Source organism: Rhinopithecus roxellana, chromosome 1, assembly GCF_007565055.1.
Source record: "Rhinopithecus roxellana isolate Shanxi Qingling chromosome 1, ASM756505v1, whole genome shotgun sequence".
In the NCBI taxonomy this organism is placed as follows: domain Eukaryota; kingdom Metazoa; phylum Chordata; class Mammalia; order Primates; family Cercopithecidae; genus Rhinopithecus; species Rhinopithecus roxellana.
In genome coordinates, this window is record NC_044549.1 from 99,754,178 (window position 1) to 99,780,036 (window position 25,859).

At 35.1% G+C, this 25,859-nt stretch overlaps 1 protein-coding gene across 1 annotated transcript in view; it reads right to left on the reverse strand.

Moving 5' to 3' along the window:
• LEKR1 (leucine, glutamate and lysine rich 1) overlaps positions 1 to 25,859 on the reverse strand; it is a 238,078-nt gene that overhangs the window by 22,645 nt on the left and 189,574 nt on the right. The window contains exons 10-12 of the mRNA XM_010365905.2: positions 17,699 to 17,792; positions 5,055 to 5,219; positions 1,591 to 1,878 (exon numbers count right to left, since the gene is read on the reverse strand). Coding sequence (XP_010364207.2) covers positions 1,591 to 1,878; positions 5,055 to 5,219; positions 17,699 to 17,792 — 547 coding nt within the window. The remainder of the gene's footprint in view (positions 1 to 1,590; positions 1,879 to 5,054; positions 5,220 to 17,698; positions 17,793 to 25,859) is intronic.

The window sequence follows — 25,859 nt, forward strand, 5'->3', positions numbered from 1 at the left end:
TATAAATTATCCAGTCTCACATATTCCTTTAGAGTAAGGCAAGAACAGAGTAACACAGATGCTAATATACGTTTACTAAATTTGACCCTTCCGTCTTTTTCTACCTCTCCTAGTTTATAATTTACTCCTCATTTTCTATATTGCCATTTCTTTAGTGAATGAATAGTTAGGAAACCTGCTAGTCTAGTTGGCCTTGACCTTTCTGTCTTTTACCCCGCTTCCCTCCTCTAGAGAATCACTACTGCTGTCGCATTTGAGGCAAATCAACATCACATCTCTCTTTCTCAGGGTTTCTCCAGTGGAGCTAAGTCCATGTGTGCTCTTCCACCTTACTCCTGCCTAAACTGGGGGTGCGGCTTCCTTCGCTGGGGGGACTGTGCTGCTGTGTAACAACAAGAGACACTTCATCATCTTTTTGTCTTAATTATAATACTAAAAGAAAATTGAGTCCCTGGAGATGTTAACTAAGTCTGTAGTCACTGTGAAATACAGAAGCAGAATAATAAGAACTAGGTTTCCCAAAAGAGGAAACATCATATCATAGAGATACGAATTTGAATCTTAGCTCCACCAAGCTATCTGACCTTATGGAAATTATTCAGCTTTCTTCAGTCTCTTCCTCATTTGTGACATGTAAATAATTTCTACTTATAGAGTTGTTTTAGGCATTATTCTTGATCTAGTATTCTGTCTATTCCATATTTTATTTTAAATTTATAACTTCGTTGTAATAGGTTCACTTCATGATTACATAATTACAATGATGATGTAAACTTTCTATTTTGACTGATAATTTAACTACAGCAAGACCACGGCATATTTAATTGTTAATAATCGATACTGCTATTAGCGCTTTCCTTTCATGCCTTTATTGATGTCAATCAAACCAACAAAAATATTACTTCTCAGCAACATTCAGAATCTTCCTCCATTTGCCTTTATTTGCTATACTGTCATCAAAGGGATCAAATATTGTAATGTGATATGATATTGGTGATTAGAGAACAGATGAATTGTTTCACTATTTCTAAACTGTTCAATAGTTCAGACATGATACTTTGAAAAATGTTTTCAAATAAAAATAAGTCTACTGCAGTTTGAATGAAAAACATCACTGAAATAATCAAGCATACATAAGAAAGAAAACTGATGCATGCCTATTACCTTATTAAGTTTACATTGATAGGAAGGTAAAAACCTATGGTAAAATTGTATTTAAAAGACAGTCTAATTTTTTTTAAGTATGCAGAAAGTGCTCTAAAAGTTTATTTGCCAAAGATTTAACGTTAAAACAAATAAGACATAAACATAAAAAGATTCCTAGTCTTAGAGGCTTAAAATAGTTATTTGCAAGAAAGAACTGGGTGCCAAGAAAACTTTTAGAGATTATGTAGTTTAAGGGAAAGCCAGATCTGGAGAGGCTAAGTGACTGCCTAAAGTTAAGGACAGAGCACCAGGATGTGACTTAGGTCAGACTAACATTCCAGGGCTCTTTCCAGGAAACTAAGCTGCCTTTCACATTTTTGTTTGTTTGTTGAAAGAATATGTGCTCTTTGATTAATTGCAAAGGTACCACTATCTGCTTCCTACCTCTTCCTGGGACTTGTTAAATTGCTCTATCAGTTGTGTTTGAGCCAGCATTACTCTTTTCAGTTCATCTGACTTCCGTTTCATTTCCTTCCTCAAGTCTTCTGAAACTGAATCATTACTGTCAATTTCCTTCTTCAAGCGAGCAACCAAATTTTTAAGATTTTCAATTTCTTTTTCCTTTGACTCAGATTCTTCAGTGTACCGAATATGGGATTCGTTAAGTTTTTCTCTAAGAGCGGTCACTTCCTGTCTTAGATCTCTCGTAGCGCCTGTGATTAAGTCAGATATCTGTAAGATAAATCTCATATTAGTTTGTAGGCGATAGTTTCTAGGTAACCACAGAATTCTTATGGTTTTTAAGAGGTTTATTCTCATTAATCAGTGTACTCACTTGATCAGATGAAAACAAACCCATGACATGCAGGCCTTCAAGATTTTCTTTTTAAAAGACTAAAACATTTATTTTTCTACTTAAAACAGCATCACACTAATCACTTGGGAATTTTTGGAAATACATAAACTTCTGTGACTATATTAAGCTACAAAGGATAGGACAAGTCTTTTTTTTGAGACAGGGTCTTGCTCTGTTGCCAAGCTGGAGCGCAGTGGTGCAGAGGTGTAATCATGGCTCTCAGCAGCCTTGACCTCCTGGGCTCAAACGATCCTCCCAATTCAGCCTCTCCAGTAGCTGGATCACAGACTCATGCCACCACGCCTGGTAATTTTTTATTTTTTGTAGAGATGGTGTCTCTCTATGTTGCCAAGGCTGTTCTTAAACTCCTGGGCTCAAGCAATCCTCCTGCCTCAGCCTCCCAAAGTGCTGGGATTACAGGTGTGAGCCACTGTGCCCAGCCTCAGTTCAAGTCTTGACAAATAGATCAGGGGCCTGTCTGGACCTAACTAGGTTGGCTTTGGGATCTCAAAATGCCTGATTTTTGGGGAATGCAAGGAGGGGAGCACTAAAGTTATACTTTACCCTAAGTATACCAATAAATTTTTCTTTGACATATTTTTTTTTCTTTTTTGTAAATAATGGCGGGAGAAACTCCAGATACTATGCCTTCCAGAATAGTACTGCCCAACAGAGCTTTCTGTGGTGTTAGAAATATTCTATGCTATCCAATATGGTAGTCACTAGGCACATGTGACTACTGACAGTGCTGGTAAATGTTTAACAACTGACTCTCAAAAAAAAAAAAAAAAAAAAGCAAGATTGTATCTAATTTCCATGGTGTAAATACTCTAACCATAGCTCTCAAAAAAGAGTATTGACTATTGAGCACCTGAAATACGACTAATGTGACCAAAGAACTGAATTTAAATTGTATTTAATTTTAATTAATTTAATGGAAACTTTCATAGCCACAGGTGGCTACCATGATGGATAGCACAGTTGTAGAAAACACCTGAATATTCTGAAAATGTACTGCTTCTCAAGGTGGTACCTCTAGATAAATGAATGAGAGAATAACTTGGAGAAGTTTTTCCTCATAGCATGAAAGTCTTTAGAAAGGAAAAGACCTCTTGTTTTCTTTCTCCTTAAAAAACAAAACAACAAAACAAGAGCTGCTTCTAATGGAACATATCCTTATTACTTACGCTCAATTATTGTCATGTTATAAATATTAGCACAACAAGAAACTAGCCCACTAAGAATCTGGAAAACATTCACAGACCAAGGTTCCAAGGACTTTGTGAACTATTACATAAAAAGAGTTGTGTATCCAAAATTTGTTTCAAATGTTAAATTTACAGAAAGAATAACTTGTGTGAGAAGTCTCTTCACCATAGTTCATAATTTTATAAATTAATATTCTATTATCTTCAATTAATCCAGGAGGGAAGAAGGTCACTGTCAGGTCTGTACAGTGGTTTCCATCACCCAGAGGAGAGCTGACATTGAAATGAAGGAAGTTATCCTTGGGAGAAGAGGTTCACATAACCACAAATATGTTTTTATTTTTTAAAAGTCAGTCAACATTTAAAGATCAGGAGGTTTCACTTACAAAATGTGGATTTATGACTTCTTTTGAGAAACTGTAACATCTGGCAAGTTCCAGCTTGCCTGTCTGCATTCTCCTGCTGATGGGATCCTGAACCACCCAGGGCTGCAACAGCAGTCACAGAGTGAGAGCAGGAAGAAAGGGGGAGACTCAGTGGAGCCTGGGGCATCAGAAGCCAGGAAGCAAGAGGTGAGAACCCTCTAGGGGAGGCAGAACCTTGGGGGAGCCAAGGCTGTAAGCTTGTGGCACATGCTCCATTGCCCCAGTAGGATTTCACTTACAAAACACAAGTTCAAAGATAAAAATCACCACGAATTTTTTTTTCTTTTAGAGAAGGGGTCTCACTCTGTTTGCCCAGTCTGAAGTACAGTGGTGTGATCATAGCTCACAGAGGTCTTGAACTCCTGGGTTCAAGTGAACCTCATGTATCAGCCTCCCAAGTAGCCAGGGTATTAAGTGGTATGAACATACTATGGGTATGAACCATCACACTAGGCTAATTAAATCTTTTTTTTTTTTTTTTTTTTTTTTAAATAGAGACAGAGTCTTGTTATGTTGTCCAGGCTGGTCTTGAATGCCTGGCCTCAAGTGATCCTCTTGCCTGGGCCTCTCAAAGTGCTAGGATTATAGGTATGAGCCACTATGCCCAGTTAGCTTATTAAGAATTTCAAGGTAGTATCTGCAGAGCATTAAATCCAAAGCATGAGACCTTTCTGAGTGTGGGACCATGTGCTATTGCACTGGTTGTACACATGTAGCTGGTGCTGCCTGTTGTTCACAATGGACTACTGAAATGGATGTACCATACCTCCTGTACACAAATGTAGAAACCATTAGGTCTTGTCTGATGCTTAATTAACACAGAGTCTTTATGTATGTATTCAAAATGTTATTTCCCCACTAGGTCTTGATTAATACAGATATGCACATACACACTCTACACTCAAGTCCTATAAAAACAGGAAAACTTTAACAAAACCTTTAGTATTTAGAACATACTGTTTAAGAAATTTAGGAAGATACGATTACATTTTAAAAATATTTCTCTTCATTCAGAAATGTTGAGAATGAAAAATATCTGCAATGAAAGGGTATATGCTTTAGTTGTTGGGAAAATTTTAATTATGTAAAATACCTCATTATCTTTTGATATTGGGTATTTGAGGTGTTGAAATATCTAGCCATACTAAATTTTAGGCATATAATTTATGATGTTTAAAAAATAAGTTTATTCTGGTAGAAAAAATCCATACATAGCTGGATTACACGCTTGTATAACTTATCTCAGTTATCCATTCTGGAGAATTAGCCAAACCATCTTACCTGCATGGTTAAAACCAAGACACAGTGACCATGAGTGAAAGCTACTGGAATCATAAATACCATAGTGTTCTAAGGCGAAATATACAACATCTGCAGTTTCAAATCTGTTAAATAATGATGAACGTCATAATTACAGACCTTCATTTGTAGTTCCTCTTGTTCTTTCTTATACTTTCGGATTATATCTTGGTGTTTTTCTTTTTCAATATCAAGTTGCAGTTTTGTTTCTTCCTTAAAGAGAAGAGCTTGCTCTTCAAATTCAACCAAGTGTTGGGCCCTTTCCTTGGCAAGTTCTGCTTCAATCTAGAAATGGCATTTAAAACATATGTAAAACCACTTTACCTTAAAATAAGTACATTAAGCTTATTTTCAAACTCTTAAGTTTTAATATGTTCTGACATTAAATTTTTAATTAAACTATTTTTAAAATTCTAAAAAATTATGTGACTTAAAACTTGGGCCAGAAAAACTGACCTTGTGCCAAATATTCCACCACCTTCTAAGACCTGAAAAATTAGCAGAGGAGTTAGAACTATATGACAGTTTTCAGAAATACTAAAAGCCTAGTTACTTGCTCATTTATACTGTGAACTCAGTCCTTGCCAGCAACTCAGAGGGAATACAAAGTACAAATGTTGATTTTTCAAGTGGCCCTTTCTTGATGGAGGTCATAGAAAGTTTTGGAGTCACAGATTGTCATTTTAATGTGACTAAAGTGGGAAGGATGATTAAAGGAAAAGAGTCAGTAATGCCTGTACAGATGGTCTTCAACTTACAATGGTTTGACTTCTGATTTTTTGACTTTATAATGGTGAGAAAGCAATATGCATTTTCAGTAGAGACTATACTTCAAATTTTGAATTCTGATCTTTTCCTGGGCCGTTGATACACAGTATGATACTCTCTTGGGATGTTAGGCAGTGTCATGGGCCGCAGCTCCCAGTCAGCCATGTGCTCATGAGGGCAAACAACTGATACTATACAGTGTATGTACTGTGTTGCCAGTATTTTTTAGATACTGTGTTTTCACATTCCATCATGTCTACAGAGTACCCATTTTTGACTTACAATACCTTGAATTTATGATGGGTTTATCAGGATGTAACTCCACTGAAAGGTGAAGAGCATCTGTATCCATACTTTGACTCAGATAGCATCATAATGCTAGAAGGGACCTTAGAAATCCCCTAATTCAATCTCTCATGTTTCCATGAATTGTGGAAAGAATAAGCAAGAAATCTGGATGCAGATGAAGTTAAGTTTAAATCCTGGCTCTTAATCCTGGCTCTGCTACTTGCTAACTGAGTGATCTTAAGTCTGTGACTATAACCCTTCCTGGTAGGGTTATAACTAGTTCCCTTAGGGGTTGTTATGAGGATTAAAGGAGGCAAAGCTTCTGTGTAAAGCTCTAACATGAGTAGGAATTTAATAGTCAGTGGAGAGTACTTCCACACTCTGACCCTTCAGTCTCTACTACTGACTCCATACTAAATGACTGACTGCTGGGTGCCTCACACCTCCAGAAACTATAACTCACTCCTTCCCTAGAAGGCATTTCCATTTTCAGACAGCACTAAGCATTAAGCAGTTTTTCCTGTAGTTGAGCCAACATCTCTCTCCATGTGGTTTTGAACCATTGGTTTTGGCTCTGCCTACTGAAACAAGAAAGAGAACAAATCTACGAGTACTGGAGTAATTCACTCCTGGGAGTTCATCTAGAGAGACTGGAGAAGGCAATCCCAGTGACAGGCTGGCTCTAGGCTTACACTGTGCCAGGATTATAAACTCTAAGAAAGGATAAAGCCAGGTAAATTGGGAGGAAAAACTCACAACTGATTGTGACTGTGTGATTTAGGCCACCAAGACAAGGAAAGAGATCAACCTAAATTTCTCAAGGGAACAATGAAATCAGGGTACAAGGACACAAATTTTGCTAAGAAAGTTAAGGAAAGTCCTTTACATTAAATAAAATACTAGATGGAAGACTAGCCCCAGTGTGGGGTCAATTGGTTTTATTGTACTGGGTATAAGATTGAGCATCTGCCTTAAGGGAAAGTAATTATGTTTACACAGTATTGGATTTTGGCTCTTTCAAAATAAACTTCTGGATTGTTTGGGATAATAGGCTACTGATGATCTTTTAGCAACATTACAGAATTACGGAATTACTCAGATGGGCTGCTCTCAGACTGTTGAAGACAAAGAAAGTCTCAGGGGCACTCAGAAAAAAAGAAGACATTCTTTTGAATTTCAGGTACGTAAATCCACTTTGCCTCCCGGTAGCCATTTAGATAATTCACAGGTGCCTCCAACGAATTGTATGACCCACAAATCTCGTAACTACACTCTTCCCATAGCCTGTTTCTCCCCCTTATTTCAGGACACAGCTCTACCATTCATCTAGTTACTCAAGTCAGCAACTGGAACATCATCTTTCACACCTCTCTCCTTTACCCTCCCCACCCAATCCAACACAAAATCCTGTTCATTTTACCTTCAAAAGATGCTTTGCATCCATTTCTCTATGTCTCAACTTTCATCAGCACTTCCCGATCACCTAGCTCTGGCCACCATCACTTCCTGACCGCCTCACTTTCACTCCTGCTTCGCTCCAACCCATGCTATGACACACAGCACAGTATTCTTTACAAAGTATAAATTAGATTTTTAAAATTCCTTCTTCGTGGTTTCTCAAGGCATTAATATATCAAAACGCCTGTATATGACCTTTTACAGGGCCACTACTAGCACATATGACACCTTTGTGTAAACTGACAAAGCACCCCTTCCTTAGATGAAAACAGTCTCATGCCAGGCATAGGACTTGATGAGCAGAGTACAGGCTAGATTCCAGCTCCCTTTGCTGCCTTGGCCTGGTGCAGGCTGCAACTTAAACACTGTATATGGTGGCAGTCCTGGATTCCTCCAGTCTGACTGCCACTACTTTTCTCATTTGATCACAGTGCTTTGACCACACTGGCATAGATAAGTCAAGAATATATGAAAAGAGAAACCAAATGTAAAACATTTGGAAAAATTGGAAGGTATAATATTAATATAAAAGTCAATAATCAATAACATTCAATTATTAATTATTAATAAATAATAGTCACATAGTTCTTAATAATTGTTAATTGTAATCAATAATAAGTGAATAATATAAGCATTAATCATTCATAAGATGCCCTGAGACTATTAGTAAAAAAGCAACAAGTTATTTTGAGAAGCTCAAGAAAATGTGTATTGAGGTACTAAGATATCAAGTATTTTTAAAAATCTTGTGTGGTTAATTAGTAGAGTTCAATAGCTATTTTAGGACAAAACGACATCTTTCCAAATATGGACTGATTGCTCAAATTAAGACAGTGAGAATATATGCAAACTTGGTGGAATAAGACAAAAATTAGATGACAGAAGGACTTTAGAAGAATCTTTAAAAAAAGTTTTCAAAAATTATTATGGAGATGAGGTCACTTAGAAAATCAGCAGGGTTCCTTTGATGAAGTTGAAATGAAGTATTCAGGGAAGAAAAGGTGATAGCTGATGGCTTGAATGAGTTGAATGCTTTGTTTTACCTGAGTTAGAAAGCAAGATCTTCTTGCCCCTGAACTATTCCTTGAACTACTGTAGGTAAAGAGAGAAAACAAGGAAGGAATAAGTATATGGTCAGTGGGAAAGAACATGCACTGTAGACAAAGGGGAGAAGAATGATTGACTATTGCTAGCTTGATTTTTAATTTGCACAATCTGAGAAAGAGAAGCAAAGTGATGAGCTTCACATGGGATTTCCAACATTTAGGAAAGCTGCAATGGGATGCTAAGAGCCATCTGAATGTGTTGACGAGTTAGCACAGAGAAATGAGATTACTGGTTCCTTCATGATCTGATTAGTTTGAACAAAATGATGAGCCCATAAACACAATGATTTGCTTAAGGGGTGTATTATTTGCCTTTGAGTAGGTGCATTCATGCCAACTTGCCATGTTTTTATTTTTAAATGTTGATATGAGCTGATAATTTAAAGTATTTTAGATGACAGGAGCGATGTTTGAGCAAAAAGAATAAATTTGTTGATGGCGTACATATAAAGCATGAACCACTTTATACAATAACTAATAGTAATTTTGATAAGGGGAAAATTATGATTTCTAAAAAAGCAGGAGTAATATTAACTGAAGATTCACACAAAGTAAAATCAATTATTACTTTTGTACACATCCTAGGTTTTAATTATTTTTGTTTTTTATTTATCTGTATCCTCTTCTAGCTCAAACTCCATCTCCTCAGTGAAGGCCTCCAGATGACTCCAGAGCATTCAGAGCATTGTTTTTACATTTCTTTTGTATTTGTTGTTGAAATGCATAATTAGTATTTTATAAAATCTGTATCTTATACCAATATGCAAAATACTGCCTTTTCACTATTTTCCAAGTGAGATGTTTGTGGTTGACTTTGTTATTATCATTTTGTTATTGAACATGGAGCCAAACACCATGTTTGACCATTTATTACTCAATGATACTTTTAAAACCAATGGGAATTTTAGTTGCCAAAGTAGGAATCAAATAATTTGCTTATATTTGATATGCATACATAATTTTTAAAGATATATCTCCTAAAATAAATTATTATACTATTTTACAAAAAAATACTGATTGCAAATTATTACAGTACTTCAGATTATTTCTGAAATAGCTACTGAATAAATAATAAAAGCAGATGATTATTCGAAACAGAATTTAAAGTTGAAAAATGAATGCTAAGGAATCAGAATATGTAGGCTGCAGGTCAAATCCTGTCAAGAACTGTGTGAACTTAGGATGGAAGGAGAGAATGTTCACTGAGTAAATGAATACAAGCTAGGGTGGTATGCTATAGGACACTTTCTATATATTAACTCTTTTAATTCTTACAACAACTCTGAGAATAACATATAATAAAAGAAGTATTACTCCCACTGTCTAGATTAAGAAATAAGCTAAGAGAAGTGAGTAACTTCACCAAGATCACAGAGCAACTACAAGGTGGAAAGGATATGTATACTTAGGTGTTGCCGGTGAACTCTATAGCTCAATGTGTTTAGTTTTTTTTCATGTAACCTGTCCCCTCTACCCCTACATCTATACAGCATAGTGGGCTCAGGGAATGGACTTGGTATTTATTTAGTTTCAAAATATTTGAGGATTGTCCAGATCTGCTAATGATTTCTAATTTTATTTAATTATGGTCAGAGAAAATACTTGTCGTGAATCCTTTTAAACTTAGAGACTTATTTATAAGCCAAAATATGTCGATTTTGGTAAAAGGTCATGTGCACTTGAGAAAAATGTGTATTGTGCTGTCAAATTGAGAATCCCATAGATACCATTTAGGTCAAGTTTGTTAATGATATTGTTCAATGTATCTGTTAATAAATGTATACCATTTTCCATTGTATAAATCCTTACTCTTTGTCTGGCTATTTTTCTATCAATTATTGAGAAAAGGAATTGATATCTTAGGCTCTAATTAGTGAATTTATTTCTCCTTACAGTTCTATCAGTTTTTGCTTCATGTATTTGTAAGCTCTGTTATTAAGTGAATGAACATTTAGGGTTATTATGTCCTCCTTGTGAACTGACCCCTTTGTCATTATTAAATATCTTTCTTTAATCCTAGCAAAATATTAAGTATTCTGATTTCTTTGCTCTGAAATCTACTTTGCCTGATAGTAATATAGCTACTCCAGCTTTCTTTTTTTTTGAGACGGAGTCTCGCTCAGTCGCCCAGGCTGGAGTGCAGTGGCGCGATCTCTGCTCACTTCACCTCCCAGGTTCACGCCATTCTCCTGCCTCAGCCTCCTGAGTAGCTGGGACTACTGGCGCCCGCCACCACGCCCAGCTAATTTTTTTTTTTTTTTTTTTTGTATTTTTGGTAGAGATGGGGTTTCACCATGTTAGCAAGGATGGTCTCGATCTCCTAACCTCGTGATCCGCCCGCCTCGGCCTCCGAAAGTGTTGGGATTACAGGCGTGAGCCACTGCGCCTGACCTCCAGTTTTCTTTTGATTTGTGTTTCCATTCTTTACTTTTAATCCATGGTGTCTTTATAGTAAAGTGCATTTCTTGAGAGCTTATTTAGAAGTTCTAGCAGGGGAGGAGCACAGCTACTCGTATACCCTTTACAGAAGAATGGTCCTCCTCTATCAAGAAAGGTCATCCTCTTCCACCAGAACATGTGTAGCTTCAAGAAGGTCACATGTAAAGCAGTAAGGGAGAATGGGGACACCTGCTTAGCCAGCCAGATCAGCCAGATCAACCCTGGCAATCAACAGGGTGTGACAGATGTCACAGTCAGATCTTCCTCACATCCTAAAGTACATTTCTTATAGGCAACATATAGTAAGGTGTTGCATTTTTTACCCAAGATAAACATCTCTGCCTTTTTAATAGAATATTTAGACCAGAGCTTAGCCAACTATGGCCTACAGACTAAATTCAGCCATGCCCATTCATTTGCATATTGTCTATGGTTTCTTTTATATGTTACAATGGCAGGGTTGAATGGTTGTGACAGAGACTGTATGTCATACAAAACCAAAAATATTAACTGGTCCTTTATAGAAAAAGTTTGCTGATCTCTGGTTTAGATCATTTCCATTTAAAGTGATTATTGATATAATTAGCTTTAAATCTACTATCTTGCTATGTTTTCCATTTGGCCCATCTCATATTTTTTCTCTTTCCCTTATTTTCCTGTCTTTTTTAGGACTGGTATTTAAAATTCAATTTTGTCTCCTTTATTGGATTATTAGCTATAATTTTAGGGTTTGGAGAATATGTCCTTAATTCAATAGTCTACTTTCTAATGATATTATCACTACACATATTGTATAAGAATCTCACAGTAATAATATATTTCCACTTCTATCCTCTCAGCCATTGTGTTATTATTGTCATATATTTTGCTTCTATGTTATAAATCTCATCAATTATATTTTTAAAAATTTAAATAATGAAGAAAACCCCATATCTTTATCCACAGTGTTACCATTTCTGGGTTTCTACGTTCCTCTGTGTAGATCCATATTTCCATCTCGTATAGCTTTCCTTCTGACTAAAAGACTTCTTTGAACATTTTTTATAGTGTGGGTCTATTGGTAATACATTTTTTCAGTGCTTTTTGAAGAGGTCTCCATTTTACTCTCATATTTGAAAGATTTTTTCACTTGGTATGAATTCTAGGTTGACAGCTTTCCTCATTGCTCCCCTAACTTTCTTTTAGTACTTTCAATCCTACTTTTTTTGCTTGCATTGTTTCTGATTAAAAAAAAAAAAATCTGCTGTCTTCTTTCCTCTCTATATAATGTCTTTAAAAAAATCCAGCTGCTTTAAAATATTTCTTTTTATTACTGTTTTGGACAACTGGATTATAATTTCCCTTGGTGCACTTGGTTTCTTGGGCCTGAGGCTTATTGAGCTTCTTAAAACTATGGGTGTTTAGTTTTCATTAAATTTGTAAAACTTTCAGTCATTATTTCTTCCTTTTTTTTTTTTCTGTTCCCTCTTCTGTCTCTTGTCCTTCAGGAATTTCAATTACAGATATATTGGGCCTCTTGAATCTGTCTCATGGCTCACTGATGTTCTTTTTGAGTTGTTTGTTTGTTTTGTTTTGGAGTCTATCTTGTTTTATTTAAAAAGTTTTTCTATTGCTGCATCTTCAAGTTCACTAAACTTTTCTTCTGGAATGTCTATTCTGCCATCAATCCAATCCAGTGTACTTTTAATTTCAGATAATCTAGTTGTCGTCTCTCAAAATTCAGTAACTGGTCTTTTTTATCTTCTATTTCTCTACTTAACATGGTCAATTTTTTCTTTAGCTTTTGGGTATATGGAATACAGTTATCATATTTGTTTTAATGTTTCTTCTGCTAATTCCCACTTCTGCTTCAGTTTTTATTTACTGATATTTCTTTTCATTCTAGGTCAGTTTTTATTTACTGATATTTCTTTTCATTTTGAGCCCTATTTTGTTGTATATTTCCAAGGCTGTAACTTACCTTGTTTGGTGCTAGATATTTTTGTATTCCTATGAATATTCTTGAGCTCTGTCCTAGGATGCAGTTAAGTTTCTTGAAATCAGCTTGATTATTTTAGGTCTGCCTTTTAAAATGTATTAGGCAGAATCAAATCAGCATTTCATCTAGGGCTAATTATTCTCAACTTGTGATGCAAGACCCTTTTGAGCACTCTACCCAGGGCCTTATAAATTACAGGTTTTCCAGTCTGGCTGATAGAAATGCAAATCACTGGCAATGTGTGAGTATTCAATACTCTCTCTGGCTTGGTCTGTCCTTGGCTTTGTGTGCTTTTCCCACACGTACACTTTGATCATAAACATATGCAAGGCGGGACTCTTTGTAGATCTCCAGTGTTCTTCCTTTGTGCAGCTCTCTCTCCTGTGAACACAATCCGTGAACTTTAGCCACCATGATCTCCCAGGACTCTGCAAGGTTTCCTCCACTCAAAGAATCTGACAAGCTCAAACTAGATTCCCACTCCCTGCACCATGACCTGAAATGTCTTTCAGGACACTAAGTTATGGCAATCACAGGGCTCACCTTGTTTGTCTTCTGTTTTCAAGAATCACTGTCTTTCATTGCCAGATGTCCAATGTCTTGAAACCATTGTTTTCTATCTTTTCCTCACTGTTTTATTTGTTTTAGGTAGGAGGGTAAATTTGGTCCCTGTCACTTCATCTTGGCCAAATGCAGAAATATGGAACTTTGTATTTAGATACATGAAAGTTGATTCTCAGCTCAATTCCCTGCCTTTATAGCTTTAGTAAATTACTCAACTTCTCTAAGTCTTTTTTGTAACGTGCAAAATGGAAATAATAATGTCATAATAATGAAAATTATATTATTAATAGAGATAATTTTTGTTATCTAGATTAGTGGTTTATGAGATGATCTCTACTGGCCACTCCTGACCCAAAATTTTCAGATTTTATTAATTCAATTTCTAAAACTGCATTTTAAAAAATATTAAAATTAAAGCATGTCCTCAATATTCCTTTGATCCATGTTTATTATGCATAAATTATCACGAGGTCAGGAGATCGAGACCATCCTGGCTAACGCGGTGAAAACCCGTCTCTACTAAAAACTACAAAAAACTAGCCGGGCGACGTGGCGGCGCTTGTAGTCCCAGCTACCCGGGAGGCTGAGACAGGAGAATGGCGTGAACCCGGGAGGCGGAGCTTGCAGTGAGCTGAGATCTGGCCACAGCACTCCAGCCTGGGTGACAGAGCGAGACTCCGTCTCAAAAAAAAAAAAAAAAAAAAAAAAAAAAAAAAATTGATATTTTATAAATAACAACATCATCTGTGTCACATTTTGTATGTCAGAAATTATCCGTTTTAATTTTAATAATAGCATACTAAAATACATTAGGAATTATTAGGTCATTTGGTTCTTCAATTTTGAAAACTAATTTGAGGTTTTTTTTTTGCTTTCCTTCAAAATTGAAAATTGACTATTTCTTGAAGTAAACTTTTCTCACCTGCATTTTCACTCTCAATCTAGTTGCTTCTGTCAAGAAATAAGGTTTTTGTTTGTTTAACTACTGGTTTCTCAAAAGCTCTATGTACTATTTTAAATGAGGTCATTAGTTCTAAATTCTAAATTTAAGCTCTATGTACTATTTTAAATGAGGTCATTAATTCTAAAATGTTCTTAAGTATGATGTCTTGATGATAATCTAAGAAAATATTTGCTTAGAATCTGCTTATTGCACTAAAAAGTGATAGTGATTAAATAATGCGAGTTGATTATGTAAGCAGTGTGGCTATTTTTTTAATTACAAAATTTTAACTAAATAGTAACAACATTGTAAATTTAAAACCAATTTTAAAGGTTCAGCATGCACATTAATTTGCTTTCTTCAAGTAGTAATACTTGAAATAAATAAAAATCCATGACAATTAGTAAATATGTAGTTATTTAAAAATGTGCCATCCTTGTTGCATAGCAACTATTGATCTTATTATGTGCTTTTTACATACTCTAAAATAATTAAGCACAGACACAAATTGCCATCTACTTTTTTACATATTAAAACCATTTAATCTATGAAGTTTATTTTAATATGTGTATTATATATTTGTGAAAAGAACATTTCATTCTTTGGCAAAGGCACAGTGACCCAAGAAAGAGATGACAATGTCATATTAATGATTCTCCTTTCTCATGAGAAGACTTTTAGATAACTTTTTATTCATAGTCTCAATAGCTAACATAGCCAAGGCATAATTATTAGTCCTTTGCTTTCCTGGTCTGGATCTTGATTTACTGCTAGCTAAATTATAACATTTATTAACAAGAAGTCATGTCCTTTCAACCAAATGAAATGTCCATTTATACTATAGAAAATTATACATGCCAAAATACCTCTGCAATATAATTAATTCATTAGAAAGATATCATGGTCCTAGCAAGAACTTATAGAATATTATATAGAATTATTTTTACCACCAAATTAACTTAATAGCATAAAGCAAGAACATAAATGCTTTTATATGTCAGATGCTAACACTAACTTGTTCTACTCTGTTAGCACCTCAAGACAGGGTACAGTGAACAGAAGTACTAGAGGGGATCATAAACAGAGACTTTTTCTCCAGTGAAATGTATCCAAAAACCCCTAGTGGAGTATGAATATGGAGATGGGAATTTCTACGAAAACAAAAGCAGGAAAATTTACTCCATCATACTAAGAGAAGGAGCTCAGGAGTTTGAGAAGCGGAATGACTCTCTGAATCTCTATCCACATTAATTCCATTAGTAAAATTTCTGAGTCAAAACATGGGAAGTTTACAATATCTTGGTACATATTGACAAACTGCTTTCCAAAAAGGTTGCTTTAATTTCTAGTCCCTTAAAGAGTAGGTATGAGAGACGATCTCACTAGATCTTAACCACAGTGTTAAACTATTCTATCAGTTGGATGGATAAACAATCTTTCATTGTTCTAATTTGAATATTTTGGATTATACAAAATAGGGCTGATAATCTTCTTTTTCAATTTTTACACATAGATTGGTAAGAATAGGGAAAGTGAGTAAGCGCAGACCTGTCAGTTGAATACCCTGAGGCTAATAAAAATAAGAAAGAATTAAAGAAGCTGGGCCTCAGAGAAGAAGGAAAAGAAAAGGCCTATGCTACAAAATAAAACAAAATAAGAATGAGACACAAATAGCAACATTAGTCCATATTCTCCAATTTTGTTTTGGTCTATGTAGTACTATTGTTACAGTGATCATTTTTACTATATCCTGACTGTGTACCCTGATGGACAAGGGAAGGGGTACTTATTTTTAGAGGGCTACTGTTGGCTGAGTATGACCAACTGTTTGAAGATTGGAAATGAAAGTGACAAATTTAAAATTGTCCTGAGCCAACAAGAATACCTAAAGGGTTTCAGTATGCTGGATGGTAGAGTGAGGGATTCCTGGTAGAGATGTTAGTTTGAAGGAGGCCACTGCTTGTTGCTGAGGTTACAAGTTATGGGGTTCAATCCCCAAGGAGAAGAATCTGATAAAACCCAAACAAGTTGTCACGACTTCAGTCAAACAATCTGAATTTTGGTGACCAGCTTCATTTCTAGAGGAAAATTTAAGGCATAATAAGAAAACTAAGGCAGAAGACCAGTGCTAGGCATAGATACCAGTCACGGAAGAGAATGAGTTGGGAATGCTTTGGGTCAGTGTGTAGAATACGGCCCAGGGATCAATCAAGGAGTACTGGAAGTTTATGGCAGAAAGATGACTGTTTTTAACTCAGTGACTAGAGCTGTGGATGACCTGAGAAGGTATGGACTAACAATTTTTAAAATATTACTTTTATTATTTTAGGCGCGGTGGCTCAAGCCTGTAATCCCAGCACTTTGGGAGGCCGAGGCGGGCGGATCACAAGGTCAGGAGGTCGAGACCATCCTGGCTAACACAGTGAAACCCCGTCTCCACTTAAAAAATACAAAAAATTAGCCGGGCGAGATGGCGGGCGCCTGTAGTCCCAGCTACTCGGGAGGCTGAGGCAGGAGAATGGCGTGGACCCGGGAGGCGGAGCTTGCAGTGAGCTGAGATCCGGCCACTGCACTCCAGCCTGGGCGACAGAGCGAGACTCCGTCTCAAAAAAAAAAAAAAAAAAAAAAAAAAATTATGAAAGTAATACCTATTCATTGTTGAAACTTTGAAAACTACAAAAAAGACCAAAGACCAAAACCAATGCAGTTTTTTTTTTTTTTTTGTACTCTAACAGCAAACATTTCTCTGTAAATACTAGCAAGCTAAATGCTTATTCATTTTACTTTGTCAGGGTATATATGTCAAAAGTCCAAAACCAAATAATTCTAAGTCATTTTCCATTCTTTCATCTTCTTATAGGAGAAGAAGAGAAGTTGTAAGAATTATTTCCCTGGTTTTAAGAATATGATCAAATGTAGATTGTGACAGTTGATGAGGAAATAAGAAAATATTTAAAAGCAAAAAGATACGCTTTTGCATGAGAACCAAGAGCTATCTTACAAGATTCCAAAATGTGTTATCATTGCTTATTTTTCATTATGTTGTCTAATATTTTGGAAAAGACACATTCCATAAGCATGTCTGGTCTAGGAAATTCCAGAAGGAATCAAAAGTGTGCATAGAAGCAAATAAATCTATCCGGAAGAGTCTTCTGACAAATGGTCAGAATTTTTAAAAAGCAAATAGGTTGCATGCTGATGAAAGGCACGCTACCATTACCTTCTCCTTCCAGTTATCATCACTCAGCAGCTTCTGTCTAAGGGTTTCTTGCAGCTGCTCGATGCTTTTCTGATGTGAAATCAGCATCAATTCCCTGAAAATCATAAACCCGACAAATGAGTCAATACTTACCCCTAACACAATTCCTAAGTTGTAGTTCCTGGGTCAGAAGATATTACTTCAAAACTTAGTCTGTTTATTTTCTTTAGCAGTATATATGCTGCTACTACATTATCATTTTAACTATTAACAGCAATTTACAAGTGCTGCATATATGGTATTTTTCCCAGGCTCAAGTTTTGCTTAATAAGTAGTAAGATATTATTTTGGCAATAAACACTAACAACATATGCAGAGTCACAAATACAATAAAATGCCTTCTGGCTATTCACGTGTGCAAAAAATAAAATAAAATGTCACAAGTTGTGGTTCAAAAAGTATATGACTAAATTCTAAAATAGCACCAGACAATATTTGGTTTCTTTAAAAAAGGAAAATATGTTGGGATATGCCATTAAGCCAATACATGTTAGCAGTTCCTGTGAAATTTTCTTTTCTTTTACTTATCTCAAATATTGATAGGAACAAACCAAATTAAGTAGAGAGATGTGTTATGTCAGGGATGCAATATAGCATAAAACATATTAGAAATTCGAAAAAATAAAGATCACTTTATTATCTTAATCCACGTAAGTAGATCTTAATGCTTAGCTTGTGATCCTCTGGATGGAAGTAAGGAAAGGAGGAAATTCAAGAGAGCATTTCACAGGGGCACTGAAATTAAGATAAAAAATCAGTAGTAGCAGCAAAAGTATGCTTATTGGTCAGGGACCCTTTCCTCTTGTATGATCACTATGATTCTTCTTATGTTCTATGCATGTGACTCTTCTCTATTGCTCATTCATTCTCCTAATCCTTTTGTTTTCCATCATCACTCTTTTCCTTTTAGCTCTGACCCTCCTGCAAAAACCTGTGACTTTCATTTATAATTGCGTGTTCAACATCTCCACCCTAATGGTCCATGAACACCAAAAATTTTATACATCAAAAACCAAATTAAATATCATCTCCTACAATCTTTTCTTTCCTCCTGACTTCTGAAAACTTTCAAGGGTCATTTCTGAAGGTTTGAATCATCTCAGACATTTCCTTCTCTCTCTTCTACCACAACCATGCAGTAGCAAGTTCTACATAGTCTACTTCTTTGGGGGTAACCTCAAACTCTTTCCTCCTTTCCTAATACCAAGACCCAAGATAGGCAGAAGAAAGTAAAAAATATCAGAGTTGTAATCAATGGAAAACAGAAAAACAATAGACAATATCAGTAAAACAAAAATTTGTTTCTTTGAGATCAATAAAATAAACCTCAAGGTAGACTAATCAGGAATAAAAAAGAGAAGTCAGAAATTACTAATATCAGAAATAACAGTGATGATACTACTATAGATCCCTCAGATATTAAGATGATAATAGAGAAATATTATGAGCAGCTTTATAATAAATATTATGAACAGCTTTATGTCATTAATTTTGACAACTCTGATGAAATGGACAAAATATTTTAAACAACCAACAAAGCTCACTAAAGAAGAAACAGATAACATGAATAGTTGATAATTATGGTAAGTTTAATTTACTATGAATGTTCTAAACTTATATGTGCCTATTAAAATAGCCTCAAAATATGTAAAGCAAAACTTGATATAACTGTACAAAGAAATTCTTAAATCCACACCTTAGTGGTAGAATCTACCATAGATTTCTCAGTTATAGATAAATCAGGCCAGGACCACCACATATGTCAATGGAAGTATAAACTGCACAACTCTAGACTGCTATGTGAATGTCTTTGCTACAGTTGTGTAATGTAGCAGTCCAGGGTCAAGCAAATAAATAGTTCATTAAAGATACAGGAGACTTAAGGTTCATAAGACAGATTTAAGGTTAACATCTAGAACCTTGTACCCAATTAGTGGATAAATACATCATTATTTTCCAGCTTATATGGAATTGACCACTTCTAGGACAAAAAGTAAGTTTTAGCTAATTTCAAACAATGGTTATACTATAACCTGCATTATTCAATATGGTAGCCACTAGTTTCATGTAACTATTGAGGAGTTAAAATGTGGCCAGCTCAAGTTAAGATGTGCTATAAATGTAGAATACACACCAATTTGAAAATTTAGTACAAAAAATCCAAATACCTGTGATAACATTTTAAGACAATTACATATTTAAATAATATTTTGGATAGTTTGGGTTAAATAATTAAAATTGATTTTACTTGTTTATTTTTAGTCTTTAATGTGGCAACTAAGCATTTTAAAATTACACATGTAGAAGTATAACATAATACTTCTACAGAACAGCACTGTGATAATGTATATTCCATGAAAACAAAGAAATGTCCGTAACAAAAGATAAATAGCTTCAGGTATTTGAAAAATTTTTTAAATGTATTTTTGAATAGTTCATGAGTCAAATAAAAATCACAATTGGTATTTTAATATACTTCGAACTGAACAATAATGAAATTATTAATTACTATCAAAATGAATGGAAAAAGGTTAAAGCAGCATAAATTGTGGTATACCTTAACATACAATATAGATGAAGAAATGAATAATCATCAGCTACATGAAACTTTATAAACAAATCCCAGGAACATAATATTGAGCACAAAGAACAAATTAGAATGATACATATGGAATGATTTTATTTATGTGAAGATAAAATCATGCAAAATCTAACATTCTTTAGGAATACAAAAATGCTTGTTAAAATTATATAGAGAAACATGGACACAATAGATGTTATCTGTAGGTTTTTGTAGACGCTCTTTATCGGTTTTAGGAAGTTTCCTTCTATTCCTCATTTGTTGAGAACCACAAAATGCAGGCTGGTGGTTTTCTCTGAGGAAGGAGCGAATGAGATGGAACTGGGGAGAAGCAAAAAAAAAAAAAAACTTCAAAGATAATGGTAAGGTTCTTTTTCCTAAACTGCGTGGTTGATACACAGATGTTCACTGTATTGTAGCTCTTTATATTTGATACCTATACAAACCTTCAATGTATCTACTCAAAACTTATAAAGAAAAACAATTATTGATATAGCCAGAGCACAGAGTAGAATGTGCATGTGGAAGAAAGAGAATTCAAGGTAAAAACCAAGGTGAAGGAATGTGCAGGTGACTTGTCGGTCTCTCTCCTGAGTGGTGGGGTTTACTGTCCTCTCTGAACAAGGCAGTGTCATCTAGCCCTGGAGATATAGAGGTGAATTAGGAAGGAAGAGTCACTGTTCAAATTGTGCTCAAAATCCAGCAAATGTAAAAAGGAGATCTATTAACGTGTGAGGCAGACCCAGTAGGCTTGATGCTTGCACATTAGTCTCTAGGCTGGAAAAATGGAAGTGAAGCAAAAGGAATAAAGAATGAGGACAGCAAAAGTGAGAATACATTAAAAATTTTACTCAGGGCTTTCTTCCAAACATCTGGCCATTCCTGTCTCCTTTGCAGAGTCATCTTCCTCTAATGCAATCTAGCTGATGACAGCTCCCAAATTTTATCTCTAGCTCAGATCTGTTCCTGAGTATCTGATTCATGTATCCAACTCTCCACCTGACTGTTTTACTTTATTTTAGAAACATCTTAAATTTAACATGTATATACTCTCAGTGGCTTACAATACCAAAGTTTATTTTTCTTGGATTAGGTGTTATCTCCTTCCTTGCTCCACATTTTGGGATATAGCCCAGGGAGCAGCTCTGACTTGAGAATGCTGTTATTGTGGCAAGAAACAAAAGAAAACAAAGCCAAAACATAGAATCTCTTAAAGCTTCTACTTGGAACTGGTATATATCACTTCTCTCACATTTCAATGGCAGAACAAATCAATTGACGAAGTCTGATAGCAATCAGGTGTGGATAGCATTGTCCTCTCCCTGGGAGGTGCACTGTAAGTCACCTGACTGGCACCAATGGACTCCATCACAACTCTGAAATCCCACAGGAAACCTACCCTAAAGGATGGAAACATTTCTTGCTTGGACTGTGATTCTTTTTACTGACAGTAATTTCTAAGTTCAATTTTTGCCATAGCTCCTAGCTTTCCTGTCTGAAATGTGCCTCTTTTTCATTACCTGGCTTGGCCACGTCTGAAGAAGCTATTAGGTTTTGCCCTTGAGACACCAACAGCTTTCTCAACTTCCTTATGGTCTGTAGATGTTGGTGGGTGGTTAAGGGGGTTGCCTCTTTGTTTGTTTGTTTATTTATTTATTTATTTATTTATTTATTTATTTGAGACAGAGTCTCGCTCTGTGGCCCAGGCTGGAGTGCAGTGGTGCCACCTCGGCTCACTGCTAGCTCCGCCTCCCAGGTTCACGCCATTCTCCTGCCTCAACCTCCCAAGCAGCTGGGACTACAGGCACCCGCCACCACGCCTGGCTAATTTTTTTGTATTTTTTAGTAGAGACGGGGTTTCATCATGTTTGCCAGGATGGTCTCGATCTCTTGACCTCATGATCTGCCCGCCTCAGCCTCCCAAAGTGCTGGGATCACAGGCGTGAGCCACCACGCCCAGCCACCTCTTTGTAATCCAGGCCCTCTCCTCCAGGCAATCAATGCTTTGGTTTCTGTCACTATAGATTAGTCTGCATTTTCTGGATATGTAGATATATTCTGAAATATATTCTGAAATACTGTATATTCTGAAAATATATGATTCTGAAGTCATACAGTATATTCTTTTTTTGGTCTGGCATCTTTTACTCAGCGTAATTATTTTAGATTCATCCAGGTTGTACCTTATTGATAGTTCATTCATTTTCATCGCTGAGTAGTATTCCATTGTACAGATACACTGCAATCTGTTCATCTATTCATCTGCTGGTTAACATTTAGGTTGTTGTATATATTTTGGCTATTACAAATTAAGCTGCTTTCAATATCTGTGTACAAGTTTTTTGTATTGATATATGGTTTCATTTGTCTTGAGTAAATACATAGGCATAAAATGGCTGGGTAACAAGATAGGTATACATTTAACTTTTAAAGAAACTTCCAAACTCTTTTTCTAATAACTTGTACTGTTTGCCCACCAGTAGATTATAAGAGTTCAAGTTCCTCCCTATCTTTGTAAACACTTGATACTTTCAGGTTAAAGTTTTTATATATTCTAAAAATGTATAGTAGTATCTCACTGTGGTTTTAGTTTGCACTTCCTTAATGAGTAATGATACGGAGCATCACTTTATGTGCTTATTTTATTGGTCATTTGCATATATTTGGTGGTGTCTATTCAAGTCTTTTGTTCATTTTTTATTAGGATGTTTATGTTCATATAACTGAGTTTCTAAATATCATTGTATCTTATAGAAAAACTCCTTTATTATATAGATCCTTTGCAAATATATTATTCCAGTCTGTGGTTTTTATTTTCATTCTCTTAAAGTGTCTTTTGAAGAACAAGTTTTTAATTTTGATGAAGCTGAATTTGTCACTTTTATCTGTTGAATGTCATTGATTTTTATGTTAAACTAATCCTATACTCTTATGATAAACTCCACTTATTCATGATTTATTTCCTTTTTATATGTTATCTTGATTTTAGCCCATTCAGTTTGCTAAAATTTTGTTTAGAATTTTTGTATCAATGCTCATTCGAAATGTTGGTCTGTTAATTTTCTTGTTATGTCTTTGTCAGGTTTTGTTATCAGAGTAATACTGACTTCATAAATTAAGATGGGAACTGCTCTTTCTTATTCAATTTTCAGGAACAGTTTGAGTATAAATAGTATTATTTTTTCTTTAAATGTTTAGTAAAATTCACTGGTAAAACCTCTGGGCTGGAAGTTTTCTTTGTGAGAAGACTTTAAATTACAAATTCAATTTCTTTAAAAGATATACACTTATTCACATTATCTATTTCTTCTTTAGTGAGCTTTGGCAGTTTGTTTAAAAAATTTTGTCCATTTCATCAGAGCTGTCAAAATTAATGACATAAAGCTGTTCATAATATTTATTATAAAGCTGTTCATAATATTTCTCTATTATCATCTTAATATCTGACGGATCTGTAGTAGTATCATCCCTCTTATTTCTGATATTAGGAATTTTTGACTTCTCTTTTTTATTCCTGATTAGTCTACCTTGAGGTTTATTAATTTTATTGATCTCAAAGAAACAAATTTTTGTTTTACTGATATTGTCTATTGTTTTTCTGTTTTCCATTGATTACAACTCTGATATTTTTTACTTTCTTCTGCCTATCTTGGGATTTTTTCTCTCGCCTCTTCTTCTAATTTCCTAAAGTGGAAGCTGAATTTTTTTTTTTTTCCACATAGACATTTGTCCCTAAGTTTTTCTTTGGTGACATCCCATAAATTTTGATGTTTTTGTTTTCACTTAGTTCAAAATACTTTCTAATTTCCCTTTTGATATTTTATTTGACCACTGTCTTATTTAGAATTGTTATATAATTTACAAATATTTAGGGGACTGTCCAGATAATTTTCTGTATTTGATTTCTACATTAATTACACTGTGAGATGAGAACATACTGTACTTTGTATTATTTAAATCCTTTAAAATTTCTTTGGTTTTATTTCATGTCCCAATTATACAGTCTGTCTCAATGAGTAATCTGCATAACCCCGGGGAAGGGGGGGAAATGTGTATTCTGCTGTTGTTGGGTGAAATGTTGTACAAATGTCAATTAGGTTAATTGATGACAAAGTTCAAGTCTTCTACAGCCTAGTGATTGTCCTACTACTTGCTTTATCAGCTATTAAGAGGGGGTATTGACATCTTTAACAATAATTGTGAATTTGCCTACTTCTTGGAATTCCATCCAGCTTTTGCTTCCTATATTTTTAAGGTCTGGTATTAGATGTACAAATATTTAGAACTGTTATGTCCTCCTGATGAATTGACCTACTTATAATTATAAAATGAACTTCTTTACTTCCGGTAATTTTTTGGTTCTGAAATCTACTTTGTAAACCCATTACAGCTTTCTGATTAGAGTCAGCGTGTTAGATCTTTTCCCATTCTTTTATTTTTGACCTCATATGTCTTTATATTTAAAATACATTTTCTGCAGGCAGCATATATCTAAATCTTACTTTCTTATACACTCTGATAATCTCTGCATTTTAATTAGAATATTTAGACAATTTACATTTAATTTAATCATTGATATAGTTAGGCTTAAATCTACCATTTTGCCATTTCTTTCCTATTTTTCCCATCTGCTTTTTCTTCCCTTTCCCTTCTTTCTGTTTTCTTTCGGATTTTGCATGTTTTATGATTCAATTTTATCTTTTTTGTTGGCTTATTAGCTATAGCTCTTTGTTTAGTTTTATTTTAGTGGTTGCTATAGGGTTGATAATAGACATTTTTAGCTTATCACAGTTGTGATAGGCTGAATAATTGCCTCCAAAGATGTCCATATCTGAATCTGTGAGTATGTTTCCTTATGTGGGAAAAGGGACTTCGTAGACGTGATAAAGTTAAGGATCTTGAGGTGAGGAGATTATCTTGAATCATCTGGATGGGCCCTAAGGGTAATTACTAGGGTCCTCTTATAGGAGGGCTGCAAGAGGGTTAGTGTGGGGGAAGGTTATATGACAATGAAACAGAGATTGGATTCATGTGGCCAGGAGCTAAGGGATGCTGATAACTTGTAACAGATGGAAGAGGTAAGGAATGTCTTCTCTGGATCCTGCAGAGGGAACCAGTCCTGCTGACACCTTGATTTTAGCCCCTTAAGATTCATTTGAACTTCTGACCTCCAGAACTGTAAGACAATAAATTTGTGTTATTTTAAGTCACTAAATTTGTGGTCATTTATTATAGCAGCAATAGGAAACTAATACAACATCTTCCTATAAGTGATACTATACAGCTTTAGCAATAATATGAGAATATCATGATAGTAACTTGATCAAGCTAAGGAGCAACTGTCAATGAAAATAAAGTAGCACTTCACCTGGTTTTCAAAATGCCAGGATCATAGTATAAATGTGTCTAGTCACATGCTTGATAGAAGTGTCCAGACAGCCTAACAATTTGATCCACTTAATTTCTTAAATTAGGTTTCTTGTTGGAAAATAAGTCTTATTGATTAGAAAATCCAAATGAGCATCTCCTGAGAGTGCCTGT